The sequence below is a fragment of the Beta vulgaris genome, chromosome 4, assembly GCF_026745355.1.
Source record: "Beta vulgaris subsp. vulgaris cultivar EL10 chromosome 4, EL10.2, whole genome shotgun sequence".
NCBI lineage: Eukaryota > Viridiplantae > Streptophyta > Magnoliopsida > Caryophyllales > Amaranthaceae > Beta > Beta vulgaris.
Genome location: NC_079205.1, coordinates 5,393,395 through 5,417,484, shown reverse-complemented (window position 1 = coordinate 5,417,484; position 24,090 = coordinate 5,393,395). Strand labels below are relative to the sequence as shown.

At 35.4% G+C, this 24,090-nt stretch overlaps 3 protein-coding genes and 1 pseudogene across 3 annotated transcripts; 3 read left to right on the top strand and 1 right to left on the bottom strand.

The window, feature by feature from the left end:
• Positions 1–1,025: 1,025 nt before the first annotated feature.
• LOC125496438 (uncharacterized protein At4g26485-like) lies at positions 1,026–2,867 on the top strand. Its single transcript, XM_048641885.2, has 3 exons — positions 1,026–1,575; positions 1,896–2,088; positions 2,535–2,867. The coding sequence occupies exons 1-3, from the start codon at positions 1,026–1,028 to the stop codon at positions 2,806–2,808; spliced, it is 1,017 nt and encodes a 338-aa protein (XP_048497842.1). The 3' UTR covers positions 2,809–2,867.
• Positions 2,868–7,558: 4,691 nt separating this feature from the next.
• On the top strand, positions 7,559–12,752 carry LOC125496437 (photosystem II CP43 reaction center protein-like; annotated as a pseudogene).
• A 1,048-nt stretch (positions 12,753–13,800) lies between these two features.
• Positions 13,801–14,502, bottom strand: LOC125496435 (uncharacterized). The gene has a single exon (XM_048641883.1). The coding sequence runs from the start codon at positions 14,500–14,502 to the stop codon at positions 13,801–13,803; it is 702 nt and encodes a 233-aa protein (XP_048497840.1).
• Positions 14,503–15,912: 1,410 nt separating this feature from the next.
• On the top strand, positions 15,913–22,355 carry LOC130591039 (uncharacterized protein At4g26485-like). Its single transcript, XM_057393925.1, has 3 exons — positions 15,913–16,204; positions 17,304–17,496; positions 22,082–22,355. Exons 1-3 carry the CDS (start codon positions 15,913–15,915, stop codon positions 22,353–22,355), a joined length of 759 nt encoding a protein of 252 aa, XP_057249908.1.
• The last annotated feature ends 1,735 nt before the right edge of the window (positions 22,356–24,090 follow it).

Below are 24,090 nucleotides of genomic sequence, written 5' to 3'. Positions count from 1 at the left end.
ATAGATAGTAGTTGCATAAATCCATTGGAAGACTGTTGCATCAAGGAATAATTTCTTGTCATCGTTCGTCAGGACCTTTCTTTTTCCTCTTCCGATGTGATAATGTGATCAGTGATTTTGCGAGAACGAGATTGAATCTTGAATAGTTCTGCCCAAATAATTTGGATATTGGGGAGAATATATGTGATCTTACCATTAAACTATGACACGTGCATGTGACAAAATATTAATTCCAAACTATATTTTACATTTTTTCTTTAATTATACAGTATTACAAATTATAAAAGTTTAATTTTTGTAATGTACTAATTCAAATGAAATAAAGAAGATCACACATGACTATGTTTTTTTATACATTGGAAAATGATCTTTTAGAATGGAAATTTTGACAGAGGGAGTAAGACCTTGTTCTTTTGGACTGAATTAAACTTAATTCGTACAAACTGATCTGAATTGAAATTATAAGAAGAAAATAACTAAATTAAACTTGTTTGAACGAAACTAGAATGAACTGATTTGTCTAAATTAAACCGAATTTTCATTAATTCAGTCCAAAAGAACAAAGACTACTTCCTGGAGACCGATTACAAAGCCAATGCAATGCACCAATTTACATGAAATAACTAATAAACATCATTTGACCTATGGAATATAAAAGGTTAGTTACTGATAGACAAACTTTGCATGCAACTCATTAAATTCACATTCTCGTAATTCTCTTACTCTTATTTTCCCCATGAAAACGAGGGTGTGGTGCACCCTCCGATCCTCGAGCTCCTTTCAATTGTGTCTCTTCGTCAACTTTAACCCGAAAAATAAAATAAAAATCCTTTCGATTACCAACAGCCACTTGATACATTATCCATTCCCTTAATTTGGAGGGTAACCTAGTAGTTAGCCTTAAATGCGCATGCTAAGTACTCTTTTTCCATAAGAAGGCAACCAAGAACAACATATTAGAAACAGATAACATTTATCCTTAGTAGAAACTAGGATGTTCTCTTAGCTTTGTTATATTCTATAAAATGGGTCAAATATTGTCCAACTTATGCAAATTTTTGCGTCCAAAAGCAAGAACGGAAATACCAAGAGATGATCATCAAACCAATCACTTAAAAATTCCTTTCAACAATACTGATGAGAAGCAACCAGAAACCCACTGCATTGACATATATGATCATCATGGTGAGCCAACATCGGGGTCGAACACCGTCGACACCAATGAAAGGCATTACAACAACTTGGATGTTTCAATTACTCCTCACGTTGTGGTTGATTTGAAGAGTGGTAATGAAGAAGATGCGACGACGACGACGAACAAGAAAAGAAAGGAATTAGTCATAGATGATGGTGATGAGCAAGTAATACCAGAAATTGTCTTGGAAAAAAATGTTACTACTACCGTTGTTAATCGTTTGCCTAGTGTTCCAAAAGAAATATTAAGGAAAATAGGACCGTACACTAGCGCACAGAGAATACTACTCGTTGGTGAGGGTGACTTCTCTTTCTCCTCTTGTTTGGCTGTTGCTTTTGGTACTTCGCATAATATAACTGCCACTTCTCTCAACTCTGAAGGTACACTACTCGACCTCACTAACATCATCTACCATTTATTTCATTTTTCTTTCGTCTCCAATTTTCTTGTGAAGAAACAAATAACTTAAAAACGTACGTTTCCCTTAAAGAAAAAAGCGTACGTTTTCAGTTCGACTAAACAAAGTTAATGTTACACTAGTATTTTCTATTATAAGTTTTAAGCCATTAATTTATTTCTTAAACAATAGAATAACTATCATTTCTCTAAAATGTGCAAATATCTTAATTCCTACATAAGTACATGGACGATGACAAATTTTTGCATCTTTCTAATACTTTGTTAGTGTTAATTTTAGCAGACTTTCTGATCAGTAACTACGCAAAATTCTTGACCAACAAAGCAAAGCTTGAGACTCGAGGCAGCATGGTCCTTCATGAAGTTGACGCCACGATTATGGTGAAACATCCCATTATTGGCAGCATGGTATTCGATCGTATCATCTACAATTTTCCACATACTGGCCAATTTGGTATGACTGACGCTGAACGGCGGTAAGCGATATTTTTTTGGTTTTAAACAGCTAGAATCTAGAACAGTAGTATAGTGACTAATGTAGTGACTGGTTTTCGAGTCCGAAATTGATATATCTCCCGTTACGCGGATAACCCAATAGAATAAAATAATTAAAACCTAATTAACTTTGCCGAGCTGAACTAACTTCACGCGTTATTAATGTTTATCAGTTCTATTTCTAGTGGATAGATTATTCATTGTGCGTTGGGAAAGAATTAAGTATACTTTTGAGTATTGAACTTTAGATGTATTTGCAGTTTACTCACCTAAACTTTAAAAATTGCAGTTTGTTGAAACTTTGTTCACTCAAAGTACTTTAGGACTAATCAACTCTAATTTTGGAGTATTTTTTTTGAACAATGGGTCGGCAGTTTTCCGAGTTGAGTCTAATGGACATCATAACATCATTGTTAATTTTTGACAGTTCAAATCAAAATTTGGTGAGGGGTTTTTTGAAGAACGCAAAGAAGATGATCGGAGAATATGGTCAAATACACATCACCTCGAAATCGAATGGATTTTTTCTTCGATGGGATATACCAAAGATTGGAAGAGATGAAGGATTAAAACTTATCCTCGAAGTGAACTTTAAACGTAGCGACTATCCTGGCTATAGCACCAAGTATGGGTTTGGAGGAGACAAGAACTTCAATTGTAATCCCAGCAAAACCTATAAGTTTGGTCTTTCACTTTCATGAAAATTCTGATATCTCAAAATAAAACAAAAAAGACTAATGCAACAACTTATTTGGCATGATCTAAGTGAAGCTTTTTCTTGGTTTTTCAGAATCAATTATCTATATGTCCTTCGATTTGTTTTTTTAGAGGGAGTAAGACTTTGTTCTTTTGGACTAAACTAAACTTAATTCGTCCAAACTTATCTAAATTGAAATTGTGTAAGAGGAAAATAATTAAACTGAACTTGTTTGAAGGAAACTAGATTGAACTAATAATGTCTAAATTGAACTGAATTTCCATTAGTTTAGTCCCAAAAAAACAGAGACAAGCTCATGGACACCGATTACAAAGCCAATACAATGCACCAATTTACATGAAACTAGTTATCAGTCCAGGACTATGCCCTTGGTAAGAAAAAAATTTATTTATTGATATTGTACTTTAAAATGTTAAAACTAAATAATACAACTTGGTTTAGTGGTTGAAAATTTAGTATATGTGAACTTGAGGTCACGGGATCAAATCCTACATTATGCAATTTCTAATATTTTTAATGTACATGCATGGATTACATAAAGTTAAACGCCCCCAAGAAGAGCGCCATATGGCACCATTCCTTGTTTAGGAACGCCTTTTGATATATATACTAGATATTAGGCCTGGGCAAATTCCCGGGTAAGAAAAAAAATTCATTTATTAATATAATACTTTATGATAATAACAATAAATACAACTTAGCCTAGTGGTTAAGACTTTAGTATATGTACTTGAGGTCTCGGGATCAAATCCTATACTACATAATTTCTAAATTTTTTTATTAATCATAAAACACTGCTCTTCAAATGGTATCATGCATACATAATTAATTTTGATGAACATGCAAATTTATTTATTTTTAAGGATGCAAGGGATATGTTTATCAACATTAACTAATTACAACACATATGATAGGCGTGTCGCGCACCTAACAAAAGTAATTTCCTAACTAACCTCCTAACTATGTAGCATGGCAAGTCAAGGTCGAATCCACAGAGACAAACAGTATCAAACATTAGAAATCTTGACTCAATTTAACTAAACAAGTGACAACAATGATGAAAAAGGTGTTGAACTAATTCTAATGCTAAGCTATGACGACGACTAGGAACACATAAGGTATAATCGATCAATAAAGACATCTAGAATTAAGCATCCCCCACTAGCATGAACAATACATGAATTATTTCCATCCCAATAAACATAATGATCAATTATTCAAAAGGAGTAATGCGCTCTATAACTACCAAAGATCTCTCCCAAGTATCAATGGTTACTCTAAACAAGCAACCAAACCTATTCCCATAGAATCATGCAAGAAAGAGACATTAAATATGGCATCACAAATAACTTCCTAATAATCCTATCTACTTATTCCCATAGAGATATTCATACTCTTGATCGAATCAACAAATCCATCTAAATTCAATTCCCATTGAAACTAAGACATAAGGAATCAATTCAAAATCATCTATCCCTAGTATGATAATAAAAATAAGAACAATTCAATCAAGCAAGAACAATTAATCACATCAACTTCGGATTAATGGAGGAATTCATGTATTAATCATTGCTAGGGTTCAACTTAGCCGTAGATTATAAAACTACTCACTCATAATTGAAATAACAAAGCAATTAATAAATAAATTGGAAGAGATAATAATAATAAAGAAAAAGAAGAGATTAGAAAAACTTAGTCTTATTTGAATGAATCAAACTTGTGGAATTCAAGGTTCAATAATGGAACGCCTCTCAAAAACTCTCTAAAAAGTAGTAACCTATTCTCTAATGATAAAACGTAGTCTTTTTAATTATGAAAAGATAAGTATTTATATGTCCATCAAAACTGGCGCAACACGCGCTCAAAAACCTTAAAAGTGCCCCACCCGACCAACCCGGGCGGAATCTGCCTGGTCGGGCGGTTGTCAGGTCATAAACCGTAGAATAGGAAATAGTGCCCCGCCCGGTCGGGCGAGATTCCTCCCGGTTGGGCCCGAAATAAAATATTTTCTTTTCATCAAAATCTTCTCCAAACGATGAAATTTGGCTAAGTAAGGGCGCCCGGGTAACCGGGGCGGATTCCGCCCGGCCGGGTGGTCGTCAGACTACACAAAATCTCAATCTTCAAAATGCCATAACTTCTTCGTTATTGGTCGGAATTATGCAAATGACCACTCGTTGCAAAGCTCTTAAAATGTAGAATCTAACACAATTGAAATCACTCTATTTAGATTTGTATAACTTGAGATATAATCAAAAGAGTGGACTGGAGTCATTTTTCTACTTCTTTTATTATTCGCTTTGCTTCAAAACTCTTCCAACGCAATGCTCGTGCTCTCGAAAGTACATCATCTCTTGTAGTTATATAAATGAGTAGGAAATGCACTAAAACGTGTAAATTCCTACAATGATCAATCTGAAAAATATAAACACACTACATGGAGCACATTAGTAGTGAAAATGGCTCCGAAGAGCGCAATTAAGACCAATAATGAATGAGAGACGGAGGTAAAATCTCTATATAAAATAGACATATCAAACTCCTCCAAGCTAAACTAATGCTTGTCCACAAACATTCCAACATGAAACATAGGGGAAAGTAAGATAAAAACTCTTCAAGCACACACACAACACGAGACCATGAAGGAAATAAACACAAAACTATTCAATCTAAATCCTAGATCTCATAGTGATGACTTGACAACCAATACTACCAATTTGCTCCCCCAAGCTTGTCTTGACCATACATGATAAACCCTCACTCTAGTCGTGCACACAACACTCATGTGTATAAAAAGGTCAAATAGTCGCTCAAAGCTCCATTCCGGCCATTGACTATATCCTACCATAAGCTTGCACATCTTCTCACTCTCCACCGCTTCGGGACTATGTTATATGCAAAGAATCATGAGGGATTTATATTGGTTGTAATGAAGGCTTAAGGTATGGGTGTGGAAAGTTCTAGAAAAGTGGTGCTCAAAGGGGAAAGTGAAGCTCTTTTTTTTTCATACACCCTTGACAACAATTATCAAACCTCACACACACATTTTAATTTCACTTCATTTTCTCTTTTTCATTGGCTACTTCATAACTCCTCAACTATATACTCCAATTTCCTTTTATTACGCACTAAAGACATAAATACAATTTTTTTTTCTTTTTTTTTTCAATAAAGGATTTAACAAATTCTCTACAAGAGAGAATCGATAGGAGTTTCAAAGAAAGCAACTATGAGGAGGTGAACTCAATACAATCAAACACCACAATATATCTCTAATGTCACGTTTAACCTCATCAACATGGCTTCACAATTCCCTAGGTAGGACAAGATAAAGGGCTAAAGATGTAGTTAATCAAGAAAAACAGGCTAGGCTCAGAGGGGTGACAAAAAGAGAGTAATCAATGTAGGTGGCAGTTGGTTATGTAGCTCAGAAATAACAGATGCCTCAATCATATTCAATGCAAAATAAGTCAATGCGGTCTCAAGGAGTATCAATGCAAGTTCTAGAGGATAATAATCAAGGAAGAGCATCACACATCACAAGAAAGACTAAAAAAATGTTAGTCCATTAGGCTCAAATAACCTTAATAGATAGATTTTTGGCTAACAAGCATAGTCAAGTCTCCCTTAAGAGGATCAAACCGTCTTACCACAAACCATTCAAATCACAACGAGCAAGGAGAGATCAAAAATAGTTCAGAGTTATTCAAATGATGCTTAGACTTCACATAGAGATGAGCATAAAACCAAGCTTAGTGTGTACTATCAGCAGTGATCGATCCTAAATGCAACCTAAAATGCAACTTAATGATGAAACTATATGCAAAATCGGAAAGTAAAAATGTCTAAATGATGAATATGTACAGATGATGTGGTAAATCCCTTCCCCAAGCTAGCATGTCACAATGTCCGTAATGTGACAAAGGTAAAGAGTAGACACAAAGAAAGGGGTAGGGTACTCATAAATACTCACTAAGGAGGGGAGAGCGAAGGGATCGAAAACCCTGGTGACTGCATCCAAGTATTGAGGTTTTCCAAGATTGTGAATATGGATGACAAGTTCTTCTTAATAATGCACTGCTCTGCCTTAATCTCAGCAACTGAATGTTGGATTTTTGCAAGTGATCTCTCAATCGACATAGAAGAAGGAGTGCTAGATATAACCGGGGTATCCTCATTGAAAACATCCACTCTATCAATAATTTCTCCAATAGATGGGGAAGCCCTGGAGTTTGTGAGTGTGTACTCCATCTTCTCATCACCTATTTCAAAGGTGATTTTTCCTTTTTTCATATAAATTATGGCTTCAGTAGTGGCCAAAAAGGGTCTCCCAATAGAATAATGGGAACGTTTGTATCTTCTTCCATTTCCATAACAACAAAATCACATGGAATGAAAAATTTTCCGACTTTAAGAGGAACATCTTCAAGGATGCCAAGGGGGAACTTGACTGTTCTATCTGCTAGTTGTAAGGAGTGACTCGTTGGGTTTATTGGAAGCATTTTCCATTAAGTGATCTATATGAATCATTAATCTTCCTTTTCTGGAGTTTCTACCTTATTCATAAGATTCCATATTTTTTAAAAAAAGAGAAAAATTCTTTAAGTGCAATAACTGCACCAAGTGCTGTTTTTACCCAAGGATTTGCTACGTCAGGTCTGTTAACTGAAATGCATCAATTCGCAATATTAGTACCTGCTCTCCAATCCCAGTGGTTAATGATGCATATAAGTATGACGGTATTGAGTTATGCAGCTCTTTTATGCGGATCATTATTATCAGTATCACTTCTAATCATTACAGGATCATTCAAGTCAGGTTTTTTTGTTATTAGGATAGGTGAATTTTTATAGATTCGATTCATCCCCCAAAGGAACCGGACATGATAATTTTTCATCATCCGGCTCGAGCAAGAATCATAAGAACTCATTTCTTACATCTTCCTTTCCAAAGGTGTAATTATCCATGGAAAGGAATTTCGCTCTTATAAATAAATTATCTCTCCACTTATGAAACGTCAAGGTGATACAATAGGCATTGCGATGCGAAGAGCGTTGCTTGGAGAAATAGAAGGAACATGTTTCACACGTGCAAAATCTGAGAAAATACCACACGAATACTCTGGTAGGCGTGTTGCGCACCTAACAAAAGTAAATTCCTAACTAACCTCCTAACTATGTAGCAGGGCAAGTCAGGGTCGAATCCACAGGGACAAACAGTATCAAACACTAGGTATCTTGACTCAATCTAACTAAACAAGTGACAAACGATGATGGAAATGATGTTGAACTAAGACTAATGCTAAACTATGACAATTACTAGAAACACACAAAGTATATCAATTAATTAAAACATCTAGAATTAAGCATCACCACTAGCATGACCAATACATGAATAATTTCCATCCCAAATAAACATAATCAACGATTCAAGAGGAGTAATGCACCCTATAACTACCAAAGACCTCTCCCGAGTACCAATGGCTACTCTAACCAAGCAATCAAACCTACTCCCGTGGAATCATGCAAGAAAGAGACATTAAGCATAGCATTACAATTAAATTCCTAGCAATCCTATCTACTTATTCCCATAGAGATATTCATACCATTGATTGAATAAACAAAACCATCTAGATTCAATTCCCATTGAAAACAAGATATATAGAGTCAAATCAAAATCATCTATCCCTAGTATGATAATGAACATAAGAACAATCCAATCAAACAAGAATAATTGATCACATAAAGATGGGATTAATGGAGGAATTCATGTATTAAATCATTGCTAGGGTTTAACTTAACCCTAGATTAATAGACTACTCACACATAATTGAATTAACAAAACAAATAATAAACAAATTGAAAGACATAATGATAATGAAGGAAAGGAAGAGATTAAGAAAACTTATTCTTTACTTGGAAAAATCAAAGCGTAGTAATCAATGTTCAACAATGGAGTCTTCTCCAAAGCTCTCTAAAAAGTAATAAAATGTATTCTCTAATAAAAAGGCGTAGTTTTTAACTCTAAGAAAATAAGTATTTATATGTCTTATAAATCTGGCACAACACGCGCTTAAAACGGCCCAAAGATCGTCTCGCCCGACCGGTCGGACGGTCGTCAGGTCTGATATTCCTTCTTCGCGCCTGACCGGGCTTCCTTCAGCAGAATTATCCTTCTCCCCGCCCGACCGCCCAGGCGGATTTCGTCCGGTCGGGCCCGCAAATGAAAATGGCTGGCAGCTTAACTTTTCTGAAATTTGACTAAGTAAAGTTCGCCCGACCCACCGGGGCGGATTTCGCCCGGTCTGGCGCGGGAGCAACTTCCTCTTGGACTTCACTTCTGATTTCTTGGCTAAGTAAAACTCGCCCGACCAGCCGGGGCAGATGTCGCCCGGTCGGGCGGTTACCAGGTTTTTGGGCTCTCAACGCGTCATGACTTCCCGTCTCTTGCAGTGGTTCCGAAGAGTAAGAAATGCACCAAAATATGCTTGTTCCTACTTTAATGAATTTGAAAGAAATAGTATTGAGAAGTAATCTATATGGAACTTGTGAGGCGTCTATTTTTGTTAGGGGCCCCGGGTGTGTAACTGCTCAAGATATCATCTTGCCACCTTATGTAGAAATAGTTGACAATACACAACATATAGCTAGCTTAGCGGAACCAATTGATTTGTGTATTGGATTACAACTCGAGAGAAATCGCAAATATCATATAAAAGCGCCAAATAACTTTCAAGACGGAAGTTATCCTATAGATGCTTTATTCATGCCTGTTCGAAACGTGAATCATAGTATTCATTCTTATGGAAATGGGAATGAAAAACAAGAGATACTTTTTCTCGAAATATGGACAAATGGCAGTTTAACTCCGAAAGAAGCACTTGAAGAAACCACCGGTTTCGCTTGGTGGGCCGGGAATGCTCGACTTATCAATTTATCCGGTAAACTACTTGGAGCTCATGTAGCCCATGCTGGATTAATCGTATTCTGGGCTGGAGCAATGAACCTATTTGAAGTGGCTCATTTCGTACCAGAGAAGCCGATGTATGAACAAGGATTAATTTTACTTCCCCACCTAGCTAGTCTAGGTTGGGGGGAAGTTATAGATACTTTTCCATACTTTGTATCTGGAGTACTTCAATTTATTTCATCGGCCGTATTGGGCTTTGGTGTTATTTATCATGCACTTCTGGGCCCTAAGACTCTTGAAGAATCTTTCCCATTCTTCGGTTATGTGTGGAAAGATAGAAATAAAACGACCACAATTTTGGGCATTCACTTAATCTTGTTAGGTATAGGCGCTTTTCTCACTAGTAGAATAAATGCTATTTGCTGCGGTTAAAAAGTGTCCTATTGTTGCGGTTTTGGGCACGCAGCAATTAAGGGGAGATAGATAATTATATTGCTGCGGTTTTTAACCGCAGCAATATCTACAAATATTGCTGCGGTTTTTAAACCAAACCGCAACAACATTATTATGTATTAGCTATTTAACATAGAGTATTGCTGCGGTTTTGGGCTAAAACCGCAGCAATATGTCAAACTATTGCTGCGGTTTTGGCCCAAAATCGCAGCAATAGGTCATGGTAACCAAAAAAAAAATTTTTTTTTTTTTGGCATTTTACAATCACATTTGTAAGATTAAAATCAGGCAACAATCCAATTCACTATTCACAAAATTCTCATATGAATTGAAAATGAAATGACATATAGATTTATTAATATATAACGATAAAAAGAACTAGTTACATAAATAATACAATAGATTAAAAAGTAAAATTAAAAACAACACTTACAACCAAAATAATGCATATAATAACAAACGATTACCAAACTCAAACTCGAAAAAACTGAAAAATTGTACATAATAATAGTATTATAATTTTTCATAATTGCAAACAATAACCAATCCTAACTAAAAAAAATCAAAACTAAGAAAAATAAGAACCAAACTTCTAATGGCAATAACAGTACAAATAAAATTAAAGGTTACAAAAACAAAAACAAAAAAAGATTCAGATATGGTGGTTTTTAACACTTCCAAGTTGCTTTAAGGGTTTACTGTAAGCATCCAAGTCCAACCATTTAACAACGAAGGAGAAAGATCCAAACAAAAAACGCAAGGATGTGAGATTTACTTCGAACCACAACGGCACAACCGTAACCACTTCGAACCAAAAGCAACTGGCCTGGGCACCACAACCGTAACCACTTCGAACCAAAAGTCGTAACCACTTTGAACCAAAAGCAAAAGCAACTGGCTCGTACAAAATTTCGAACCACAACCGTAAACATCGAACCACAACCGTAAACTGGCTCGGACGACAGAGGAAGCAAAAGCAACTGGCTCGTACAAAACTTCGAACCACAACCGTAACCACTTCGAACCAAAAGCCGGCTTCACGAGCGACGACTGTCGCGGTGTGTTTCCGGCGAAGAAACTGAGGCCGTTAATTTCTGGTTGTCTCCCGTGTATTTTCGGCGAAGAAAGAGGATAGAGAATGCAGGAGGGTGAAGGGTAAAGGGTGAAGGAGGGAGAAAGCAGGTGGGTGATGGAGAGAGAACGCACTGCGAAAATGAGAGAGAAAGGAGTAGGAGTGAGAGGGAGGGGGGGAGGAGGGAGGCGCTATTGTTAATTTAGGGTTTTCAGTTTTGTAACCTTTGAATGGAGGGGCGCGCGTGAGTTATATATATATATTAAGCGTTTATATTGCTGCGGTTTCCACGTAGGACCGCAGCAATATATTAAAAAAATGTTTTTTAATATATTGTTGCGGTCCTACGTGGAAACCGCAGCAATATTAGCTGGCCTGGGTACCACATTTTGTTCAAAATTATTCTGTTGGACAATATTGCTGCGGTTTTTGGCGGGAACCGCAGCAATATTGTCATTTCTATTTTTTTATTTATTTTTGCGTGTTATATTGCTGCGTATTGGTAAAATCGCAGCAAATAGCATTTATTCTACTAGTGTCTTCTAGTATTTAAGGCTCTTTATTTTGGGGGCATATATGATACCTGGGCTCCAGGAGGCGGAGATGTAAGAAAAATTACCAACGTTACCCTTAGTCCAAGTATTATATTTGGTTATTTACTAAAATCACCTTTTGGAGGAGAAGGGTGGATTGTTAGTGTGGACGATTTGGAAGATATAATCGGAGGGCATGTATGGATAGGTTCCATTTGTATACTTGGTGGAATCTGGCATATCTTAACTAAACCTTTTGCATGGGCTCGCCGCGCGCTTGTCTGGTCAGGAGAGGCTTATTTGTCTTATAGTTTGGCTGCTTTATCTGTCTTTGGTTTCATTGCTTGTTGCTTTGTCTGGTTCAATAATACTGCTTATCCTAGTGAGTTTTACGGGCCCACTGGACCAGAAGCTTCTCAAGCTCAAGCATTTACTTTTTTAGTTAGAGACCAACGTCTTGGGGCTAACGTGGGATCCGCTCAAGGACCTACCGGTTTAGGTAAGTACCTAATGCGTTCTCCGACTGGAGAAGTGATTTTTGGGGGAGAAACTATGCGTTTTTGGGATTTGCGCGCTCCCTGGTTAGAACCCCTAAGGGATCCAAATGGTTTGGACTTGAGTCGGTTGAAAAAAGACATACAACCTTGGCAAGAACGACGTTCAACAGAATATATGACTCATGCTCCTTTAGGTTCTTTAAATTCTGTGGGCGGGGTAGCTACCGAGATTAATGCAGTCAATTATGTTTCTCCTAGAAGTTGGTTAGCTACTTCTCATTTTGTTCTAGGATTCTTCCTATTCGTAGGTCATTTGTGGCATGCGGGAAGGGCTCGTGCAGCTGCAGCAGGATTTGAAAAAGGAATTGATCGTGATTTTGAACCTGTTCTTTCGATGACCCATAATAAAGGCATTTACTATCTGTTCTTGATTCAACACACTTCCACTAAAGTGTCCGAGTAGATACTCTTATTTTCTCTCGAACCATAGTAATATTTTACAAAATTGATCATATCTTTGAATCATTTATTTCTCTTGAATTCTCTTGAATTCTTATTTCTACACGCGTCTTTTTTTAGGAGGTCTGCAGCCATTATGTGGCATAGGGGTTACGTCTCGTACGAAACTTAATAGTATCCACTTCTACGAATAGCCCGTAATGCTGCATCCCTTCCGAGACCAGGACCTTTTATCATGACTTTGCTCGTTGCATACCTTGCTCCACCACTGTACGAATAGCATTTCCCGCGGCGGTTTGAGCCGCAAATGGTGTCCCTCTTTTTGTACCCCTGAATCCACAAGTACCGGCAGAAGCCCAAGAAACCACTCGACCTCTTACATCTGTAACAGTCACAATGGTATTATTGAAACTTGCTTGGAATGAATAACACCCTTTGGTATTTTACGTGACTTTTACGCGAACTAATACGTCCATTTCTACGTGAACCAATTTTTGGTATAGGTTTTGCCATATTTTATTATCTCATAAATATGAGTCAAAGATCTATGGATATATCCATTTCATGTCAAAACAAAGCCTTCCGTTTTTTTACATCAATTCAATCTTTTAGCACTTCTTTTCTTTTAGAAAATTCCTTTTAGTTTTTCGTATAGTAGGATGATTATCCTTGTCGTTGTTTATGTTTTGGGTTAGAACAAATTACTATAATTCGTTCCGTCTGCGGATCTATCGACATTTTTCACAAATTTTACGAACGGAAGCCCTTATTTTCATATTTGTTATTCCTTGTTTTAATTTTTAATTTATTTATTGGAAGAAAATAAGTTTCTTGATATTTTGAGTCTAGAATTGTATTCATGGAGAAAGGAGCATTGAAGTTGAAAAACTGCCTAATCCTTCGAATCCTTGTTGCGGAGTCTATAAATTATACGACCTCTGGTTGAATCATATTGAATAGAAAATAGAATAATTCAAAAAAGAAAACAATTGAATTGGATTCCTTTGGATGGTACCAACAAAATGGATTGCTAACTCCTATTTCTTATTTAATTAATCGATCAACTTGCTATCGCGTGTGGATTTCAATTCGCCCATGTTGAGCTTCTTGCAGATTGACAAGGGCATGAGTCCGACACTTGCCCCAAGATCACATAAGGCATTCTTGATCTCAATATCACCAAGCTTAATAGGAATAGAATAACTGCCTGGATCTCCTAGCTTTTTTGGAAACTTGTTTAGCAAAATAGCGATACACTCAGCTGTTACTGAAACAATGACATTCTCTTCAATATTTCTCTTGTTGGAAAGCATGTCTTTCAAAAACTTAGCATAAGAAGGCATCTCTGAGACAGCATCCAAGAAAGGGATGTTAATGTGTAACTTCTTCAAAATATCAAGGAACTTCTCATACTTCTTCTCTAGCTTTGCTTGTGCCAATCTTTGAGGGAATGGAACAGGTGGCTTGTATGGTGCAATAGGTATGACAACAGGTTCCTTTTTCTCAGTCTCCTTAGCTTCCTCTTCCAACACTTTTTCGCCTTGATCTTCTTCACTCGGCTTTTTGGACTCTTTTACACTCTTCCTTTGGTCATTCATCTTCCTATAGGGATCTTGCAATTCTCTACCACTTCTCAATGAGATAGCATGGATATACCCTTTTGGGTTTGGTTCGGTTTGCCGTGGAAGTTGGCCTGAAGGTTTTGAGAGATGACTGATTTGTTGAGCAACTTGGGTCATCTGATTTTCCATCATTTTATTATGAGCATGAATTTGTTGAAGGGAGTTGCTGAATAAGTCATTCTGCTTCGCTTGATATTGAATTTGCCTTGCTTGAGAAGAAGCTAAATTCTCTATGATGGTTTCAAGGTTAGATGTTGAGGATGAGGAGTAGAATGGTGACCTTTGTTGGAAATCGGGTGGTTGGGAGAAGTTTGTGTGTGAAGGTTGAGGTTGGTTATTTTGTAAGAGAAGTTTGGATGATTCTTCCAACCCGGTTTATATGTGTTTGAATATGGGTTATTTTGTGGTCTTGTGTTTGTGTTTAGGAGGGCATTAACTTGCTCAGTTACCGCTTCCATGGTGTTGTATTGACACTTATCAGATGAGTGACCTTGCACTTCACAAAGCTCACAAACAGGGGCTATTGATCCAGTACTCAACTGATCAACTTTAGCTGCCAAAACTTGCACAATGTTAGTTAAAGTAGCAATAACATCAACCTCATACTTACCTCCCTTTTTAGGGCTCCACGAGACACACTCCAGTCATTCAAGTAATTGTTGGCAGCCATATCATCCAACAATGTCTTCGCAGCTTCTCGGGGTCAAACCCTATACTACGCAATGTCTAAAAAAATTTATTGTACATAAAACACTGCTCTTCAAATGGTAACATGCCTATATAATTAATTTTAATGAACATGCAAATTTATTTATTTTTAAGAATGCAAGGGATATGTTTAATAACATTAACTAATTACAACACATATTTGTATTTTTGTGAAAACATGGATCGCTAAGAGATGTTAGATGAGATGGTGATTCTTTGAAAACCCTTACATAAGGTCAGGGGTTTATGAGCCTAGGCTTCAGCATATTTATTTTTTAAATAATGACCACTTGACTTTGTTGGTTAACAGACACGTGGCGAAATTCTGGTGGCATGAGGAGGGTGCGTGCCACGTGGTGCATCGCCGTTGTTACGCATACCTTTTAATATATTTTTATAAATAGATAGATTTATATATAGATATAGATAAGTAAACATCATTTGACCTATGGAATATAAAAGGTTAGTTAGAGACAAACTTTGCATGCAACTAATTAAATTCACATTTTCCCGTAATTCTCTTATTCTTATTTTCCCCATGAAAACGAGGGTGTGGTGCACCCTCCGATCCTCGAGCTCCTTTCAATTGTGTCTCTTCGGCAACTTAAACCCGAAAAATAAAATAAAAATACTTTCGATTACCAAAAGCCACTTGAAACATTATCCATTCCCTTAATTTGGAGGGTAACCTAGTAGTTAGCCTTAAATGCGCATGCTAAGTACTCTTTTTCCATAAGAAGGCAACCAAGAACAATATATTAGAAACAGATAACATTTATCCTTAGTAGAAAGTAGAAACTAGGATGTTCTCTTAGCTTTGTTATAGTCTACAAAATGGGTCAAATATTGTCCAACTTAACGAAGACGAACAAGAAAGGAAAGGAATTAGTCACAGATGATGGTGATGAGCAAGTAATACCAGAAATTGTCTTGGAAAAAAATGTTACTACTCCGGTTGTTAATCGTTTGCCTAGTGTTCCAAAAGAAATAGTGAGGAAAATAGGACCGTATACAAGCGCTCAGAGAATACTACTCGTTGGTGAGGGTGACTTCTCTTTCTCTTCTTGTTTGGCTGTTGCTTTTGGTACTTCGCATAATATAACTGCCACTTCTCTCAACTCCGAAGGTACACTACTCTAACATTACCAATTTTTAAATGTCATTTTTTTTAATGTTTAGGAACATTTTGCTTAGCTTATTATATTATTATATATGTTGATTATAATCACTAATCTTTCTTCTTATTGAGCTCTAATCTAACTGGTTTTTTTATGTTTTACCCACCTTCACTGTTTTTGTTTTAGCATTATTGGGTTAGCAGGGAAAAAAATGTATCCAAGGTTAGGCTTGGTTTGATAGGATGTAAAACATTTTCAATGTATACTGATTTTTCATGTAAAACATCTTATAATGCAAAATTCAATTATAAAGCTAATTTTTCTTTGTTTGATGTAATGTAAAAAAGGCTATGGAAAAAAAGAAATATGGAAAGGTAAGGTAGAGGATTGATAAGAGGAGAGTGAAAGGTTGCTAAGAAAGAAGGAGGAAAATTTGTTTTTCCATTTATTATAATTTATAAAGGAATATGATTTCACCTGTAGAAGAGCTCCTCCCCTTGACGGAAACCTTGTTTTCATTCTTTACCTAACCAAACAACAAAAAATAAGAGGAAAACGAAAATACACATAGGGCTTACCTTGGATAAAGTTAATACGAAAAGTGTGTATTTTCTAGATAAAGTATTTATGGAAAATTTTTAACACCCTATTAAACAAAACCTAATAAATTATTCCTCTTTAAAAAGAGAATTGGCACTTCTTTTTCGTTCCTTTGTTAAGTTTGACTTTATTTCTCTCCTCAACCTCACTAACATCATCTACCATTCATTTCATTTTCTTTCGTCTCCAATTTTCTTGTAAAGAAACAAATAATTTAAAACTAAAAGTGTAAATATTTTTTCCCTTAGAATAATTTTTATTTATGAAAAATCAATTTACTTTAAAAGCGTATGTTTTCAGTTCGACTAAACAAAGCCTAATGTTACACTAGTATTTTCTATTATTTCGTGAATTCACATTAAGTTTTAAGCCATTAATTTATTTCTTAAACAATAAATTATCTATCATTTCTCTAAAATGTGCAAATATCTTAATTCCTACATAAGTACATGGACATTGATAAATTTTTGCATCTTTCTAATACTTTGTTATTGTTAATTTTAGCAGACTTTTTGATCAATAACTACGCAGAATTCTTGACCAACAAAGCAATGCTTGAGACTCGAGGCAGCATGGTCCTTCATGAAGTTGACGCCAGGATTATGGTGAAACATCCCATTATTGGCAGCATGGTATTCGATCGTATCATCTACAATTTTCCACATGCTGGTCAATTTGGTATGACTGACGCTGAACGGCGGTAAGCGTTATTTTCTCGTTTTAAACAGCTAGAATCTGTAGTACAACAGTAGTGAGTATAATGACTAGTGTAGTAACTGGTTTTGGAGTCTGAAATTGATATTGTCTCCCGTTACGCGGATAACCCAATAGAATATAATAATTAATGGGAAAAAAAACCCTCCCCATATGGAGTCTCTCTCCTCAAATGGGGCTCCACATAAGTGGGGTTGGTTCCCCATTTAATGAGGATGCTGAAGTTTTAGGGGAGGTGCCCAAATGAAGAACAAATGGGGAGCTTACACCTGGCGGCAGAGAGAGAGAAAAAAAAGGACCAGCTAGCCCAGCCAGCCTGACGCACGGCAGAGAGAGAAAAAAAGAAGGGGAGAGCTGGCGTGGGATAGCCTGACGCGCGCCCAAAGGCCCAATCAGAAGCTGCCAAATGTCACCTTCCCCTTTAAAAGCAACGGTTATTTTTTAAAATAGCCGTTGCATAATTTTGCCATTTTAAAAAAAATCTGCTAATTAAAAAAAAAAAAAATTATACCAACGTTCATATTTTTTAATTGTCTATAAATAGAGACCAATTTTGCCATATTTTAGATACATTCAAATTTCTCTACCTTTTCCAATCTTTAATTTCTCTTATTTTTCTCATCTTAATTATATATTTTATTCCTCTACTCTTTAAATACTTCCAAACAAATTATCCATAATTATGAATCCTAATAATTCTAATTCTGGAAATAGGCCTCAAAAAACCCCAAATTATCAATTTAATCTCAACCACCCACAAAATCCAAATTTCCCACAAAATTCTAACTCCCCACAAAATTCTAATTTCCAATGTAATCCAAATTTCCAACAAAATTCAAATTCCCCACAAAATCCAAACTTCCATCAAAATTTCGAACAAAACCCAAATCGTCAAAATACTAATATTGCTTTTGATCCAAATATGCTCAATAACCCTCAAATCCAAGCCTTATTCCAAGCATTTGTACTCCAAAGTCATAATATTTTTTATCTATTGAGAATCTTATCTTCTGAAAAGTGGATTACAATCTTATCTATTGAGAATCTTATCTTCTGAAAAGTGGATTACAATCTTATCTTTTGAAAATCTTTTTTTTGGGATTGTGTAGTCCTTTCTTATCTTCAGAGATTGCACTCTTATCATCAAATGTCTATAAAAGATGAATTGGTTGAATGATAACATCACACCATAATCACCATCCTTCTTTCTACAAAAAATATCATTCTTCTTCCTTCAAACCACTTCATTCTTCTTCTCTTCTTGCAACAAAAGGAAACATGAGAACTTGGATTACAATTCTTCAAGTTCAAGTGATGACCAGTTTGATGATATGGTCAATAACATGATTTTATACAACGCGTATCTTGAAGAACAAGAAGACTACGTAATTCAACAAGCTGTTCAAACAATTGTCGCTCCAATCATAGAAGCCACTCAAAGAACATCTCCCAAAAAAAAAAAATTATTATTCCAAGAGACCGTGCTGATGCAAATCAAAGGTTAATGAACGATTACTTTGTTGATCGTCCTCTATATACCGAAGACATGTTCTGACACAGATTTCGTATGCGTCGTCCTCTTTTCTTTCGAATTGTGAACGCAGTCGCTACGAAAGACAAATTTTTTCAACAACTACCAGACGCAACTAGGAAGCTAGGTGCCTCCACTCATCAAAAAAAAGAACAGCAGCATTGAGGTGTCTAGCATATGGATCAGCATCTGACGCAGTCGACGAGTACATCAAAATTGCTGAATCAACAGCAAAGGAGTGCCTTGTGCACTTTGTGCAAGGAATTCGAAAAGTTTTTACACCGGAGTACTTAAGGAGGCCTACAGTAACCGACTTGCAACGCCTCTTACGTGACGGGGAAAGGCGGGTTTTCCTGGAATGATGGGCAGCATAGATTGCATGCATTGGCAATGGAAAAATTGCCCACGAGCATGGAAAGGGTTGTATCAAGGTAGGTCCAAATCTGCAACGGTAATTCTAGAAGCCGTGGCCTCCGGAGACTTGTGGATATGGCATGCATTTTTCGGAACACCGGGAACTTGCAATGATATCAATGTATTGGCACGCTCTTCGATGATCTTTATCAAGGAAGAGCTCCTGAGGTCACATTTAATGTGAATGGTAATACCTATAATAGGGGATATTACCTAACAGATGGGATCTACCCTAAATGGGCAGTGTTCATGCCAGCAATTCGACTCCCACTATCTCCGTCGATGAGTTGTTCACCAAACGTCAAGAATCAGTTCGGAAAGACGTCGAACGTGCGTTTGGGTTTTACAAGCACGCTTTGCAATAATACAAAGGCCATCACTCATTTGGGATGAACACTTAATGTGGGAAATAATGTGGCGTGTATCATTCTTCACAATATGATTGTCGAGGATGAACGGGATACATATCTAAATTATCAAGACGCATCAGACTTCGAGCAAGAAAATGCCTCGATTGCTAGTACTTCGTCTAGCCATAGGCTTGAAACATTCTCTGTTCAACCTGGTCGCTACAATGATATAGGGATGCAACAATATTTGCAAAATAGAGCTGATGCTGGGATAGAGATGTTCACAACTCCTTACAAAAGGACTTGGCTCAACACATTTGGCACAATTGTCGCCAATTAACCAATGATGAGTGAATTATTGTTTGTAATATTAAGTGTAGCCATTGTTGTAAGAAATCTCAATTAAAAGATGAGCATAAATTAACGATTTATCGTTTTAATAGCGTGATTACCAATTTACATAGCGTAATTAGCAACTACCGAATTTAATTAGTGTGTCAATTATTTATTGATTAATTATGAAATTAATGAGGATAATTACGATTTTTTTATTTAATTACAAAGAAATCATGTTAAATATGGAATATATAATCAATAGATAAAATATTGGTGGGGTATGGGAAAGTAGGAGAGAGAAAAGGTGGTGGGGTATAGGAAATAAGAGAGAGAAGATAAATGGGGAGGTAGATGAGTGGATGTATGTGTTTTAAATTTGAGTAAGGTAAAATGGGGAGGTAGTGGAAAATGAGGTGGACAAATAAGGTGAGGAGAGAGAAAAAATGAGGTGAAATCTAATTAACTTTGTCGAGCTTATGAGTTTTATCTCTAGTGGATAGATTATTCATTAAGCGTTGACCGTTGGGAAAACAAGTAAAGTAATGGAGAATAGAGAGCTAAGGCTTTATTGTCCTTAGCTAATTTTTGCTGAATTTAAATTATCTTTGTCATAACTCATTTTTGGTAAACTTAACTTGTTTTATGTGAATTTTACATAACTTCACTTTTTTTTTGAATTATTTTTTGTGAAACTTATTTAATAAGTTGAGAACAAAGGCTAAGGCTATGTTTAGTTCACCTGAAATTTTCTGATCTGAACTTATCTGATCTGATCTGAACTTATTTTTTCTGATCTGATCTGAACTTATTTTTTATGATTACAAGATCTTATCTTTTAGATTTTTCTCAATATATACGAAAAAATATAGTCATGTGGGGTCTTGTTTGATTCGTCTCAATGAGTACTTTATTAATATTCAATTATTATTATTTTTACTAATATGTAATGAAAGATATAATGATTTCTAAATATAAGCATGATCTGAACTGATCTGATCTGAACTTATTTTTTCTGATCTGATCTGATCTGATTAGATCTGAAATAAGCAAAAATAAGGTGAACTGAAAATAGTCTAAGTTAACTAGGAGCCTGTGTTCCTAAAACTGAGGTAAGTGTTGTCTAAAATGTGGGGGGCATTGTGCACTTACAAGATAACGGTAGTCGGTAGAGTCAAACATATTTGGATCATCTAGAGTTCTTAAATAATTTTACAAGGTAGAGTTTGAGCAATATCAACCATTTAATAAAAAATCAATGACGCATTATATATATATATATATATATATATATATATATATATATATATATATATATATATATATATATATATATATATATATATATATATCTTTCTAAAAACTTCCCTTATTTATTCTCATCCAAATACACCCCTTATTTTTCCCTTCCCACTAATATGACTCCTTGATTTTAAAATGCAAAGTTCAAATACAAATTTGCCTTGTAGAGTTTTACTAAAACTCTAGATGATCCAGACTCAGATTTAGTGCCTGGTTGGTTGCTATGGGAATTATTTTCCCATAGGAATTTAAAATTTATGCCAAGTTAATTCCCTTATGAAATTCCTAGAAATTAGTTTAAATTATTTGATAGTCATAAGGGAAGTTGTAATTCATATAAATTTATGTAGGAATCGTGATTAACCAAGGGAAAGGTAGGTAAATCAATTTCTTCATTATTGCCTCTATTTTTCTCACTTCCTGTCAACCAAACAACTATTTAATCAGAAAATCATGAGGATTTTTATTACTCGACATAATTTCATATATGCCAAACAACCACTTAAACTATCTACTAGCCATTAACTCCTAAATATTAGGACTAATAACTCTAATTTTGGAGCACTTTTTTTGAACAATGGGTCGGCAGTTTTCCCGTTGAAGTCTGATGGACATCATGACATCATTTTTAATTTTGGCAGTTTACATAAAAAGCTAGTGAGGGATTTCTTGAGGAACGCAAAGAAGATGATCGGAGAAGATGGTGAGATACACATCACCTCGAAATCGAATGGATTTTTTCTTGAGTGGAATATACCAAAGATTGGAAATGATCAAGGATTAAATTTACTCCAAGAAGTAAACTTTGTACGTAGCGACTATCCTGGCTATAATACCAAGTATGGGTTTGGAGGAGACAAGAACTTCGATTGTAATCCCAGCAAAACCTATAAGTTTGGTCTTTCACTTCAATGAAAATATTGATATCTCAGAATAAAACAAAAAAGACTAATGTAACAACTTATTTGGCATGGAGGGAGTGAAGTTTTTGCTTCTTGTTTTTTCAAAATCAATTATCTATGTCCTTCGATTTGGTTTCTGGACTTTTTCTGAAGTATATGTATGATGACTTAATCAATATAAATAGATCTAGCTAATTGTCCTTCGTTCATGGCCTTTGCTTTTCTCAATTTTAAATCCAGTTATACACATACAACATGCACACGATACGTGTGAAATTATTGTTGGAATTTAATTAGTTGCGTAATTACATTTAGTATTAGCTTTTAGAAAAATTATTTACAAAGTTTAGTTAAGGGAAAACATATTCATAATATAACAATATAATTACAAAGATAGCAAATGAAATCTCTTAGCTTGCATTGTTTATCAACTACGTAATTTGTCTTGATGGTGCTTGGTTAACCACATGCACTCTTCAGCCTAGTCGACCTGCTGCAACACGTAGTTAACCGTATAAGAATGATGTGGATTGAATACTTCCATCGGTGGAGGTATAATCCAAGAGAAAGCTTTGTTTCCAAGTTTTGAAAATATAATTTCGATGACTCGGGTACGTTCATTTGGTTGTATTAACGTAAACAATTGTACAATTATTTTCTAGAGGAAAATATAGGCAAAATATAGAAATTATGCAGTGTATTTAAAAGCAATGTGAGCTAGTTGGTTAGATGATAATCTGTTGAAGTATTAATTTTAGGTCTGTAGCTAGGCATCCCAAAATGAATTGTGCAAGATCATGAACCATTTTGACTTTTAAAGAACCACTTATATCACATATTGTAAGTCGATCTAACAATCTGTTAATAAAATAAGATATAAGTTTATCCTCCTATTAAATAAATATTGGTTATTTGATGATATAGAGGTCATATGAGATCGATACTTATACATTGGAACGGTCACATCATTTGTAAGATTGCAAGAGTCACATTCATAAACTCCTTGGAAAATAACCGTCTTTTTTAGACAACAATGGCATGCTTCATATATGATATTGCCAACATCTCAAGATGACACGCATTGACGATAACTCGACAATATTGTACCTCCATGATGATTCAAAGTTATTTATTCATGTATAGGTTTATTTCAGTTTAAAAAATAAATAGTAAAGGTTTAATTACATTTCTTACGACATGAAAAGATATCTAATCAGATCCGAGTAGCATTCGAAATTTCAATGAATGACTGTAAGGAGAAAAGAAGTTGAGCGGAACCAGGCAACTCTTTTTTGCTAATTTATCGGATTGATAACTATAAACTTAGAAGATAAAATTATTCAATAAAATAGTAATTTAAGATACACATTAATATAATTATCTTTCTCATACCATGTAGATAAAGAAGAAGTTAAGTCATCTACTTTGCTAACATAAATCCTGTGTAAATCCTACTGTAAGATATTTTCGGCCTATGTTTTTAACAAACACAGGAAACCACTATCACATATTAATATGACAATTTTAAAAATGAAATAAAATGGAAATGAGAATAATTCATGTAGTTCAATAAAGCTCTTTCCATATAGACCACATGCAAAAAGAATTGGACGAAAAATAGCTTCAGTGTTAAAATGCATGCTGATCTCCAAATATGTGCACAAATTCATTCCAAAGGGTTAACTTAATAATTGTCCAATTGCAAGTAGAAATGGGATTAGTATTAGGAACATTTTGTGTTAAATGAA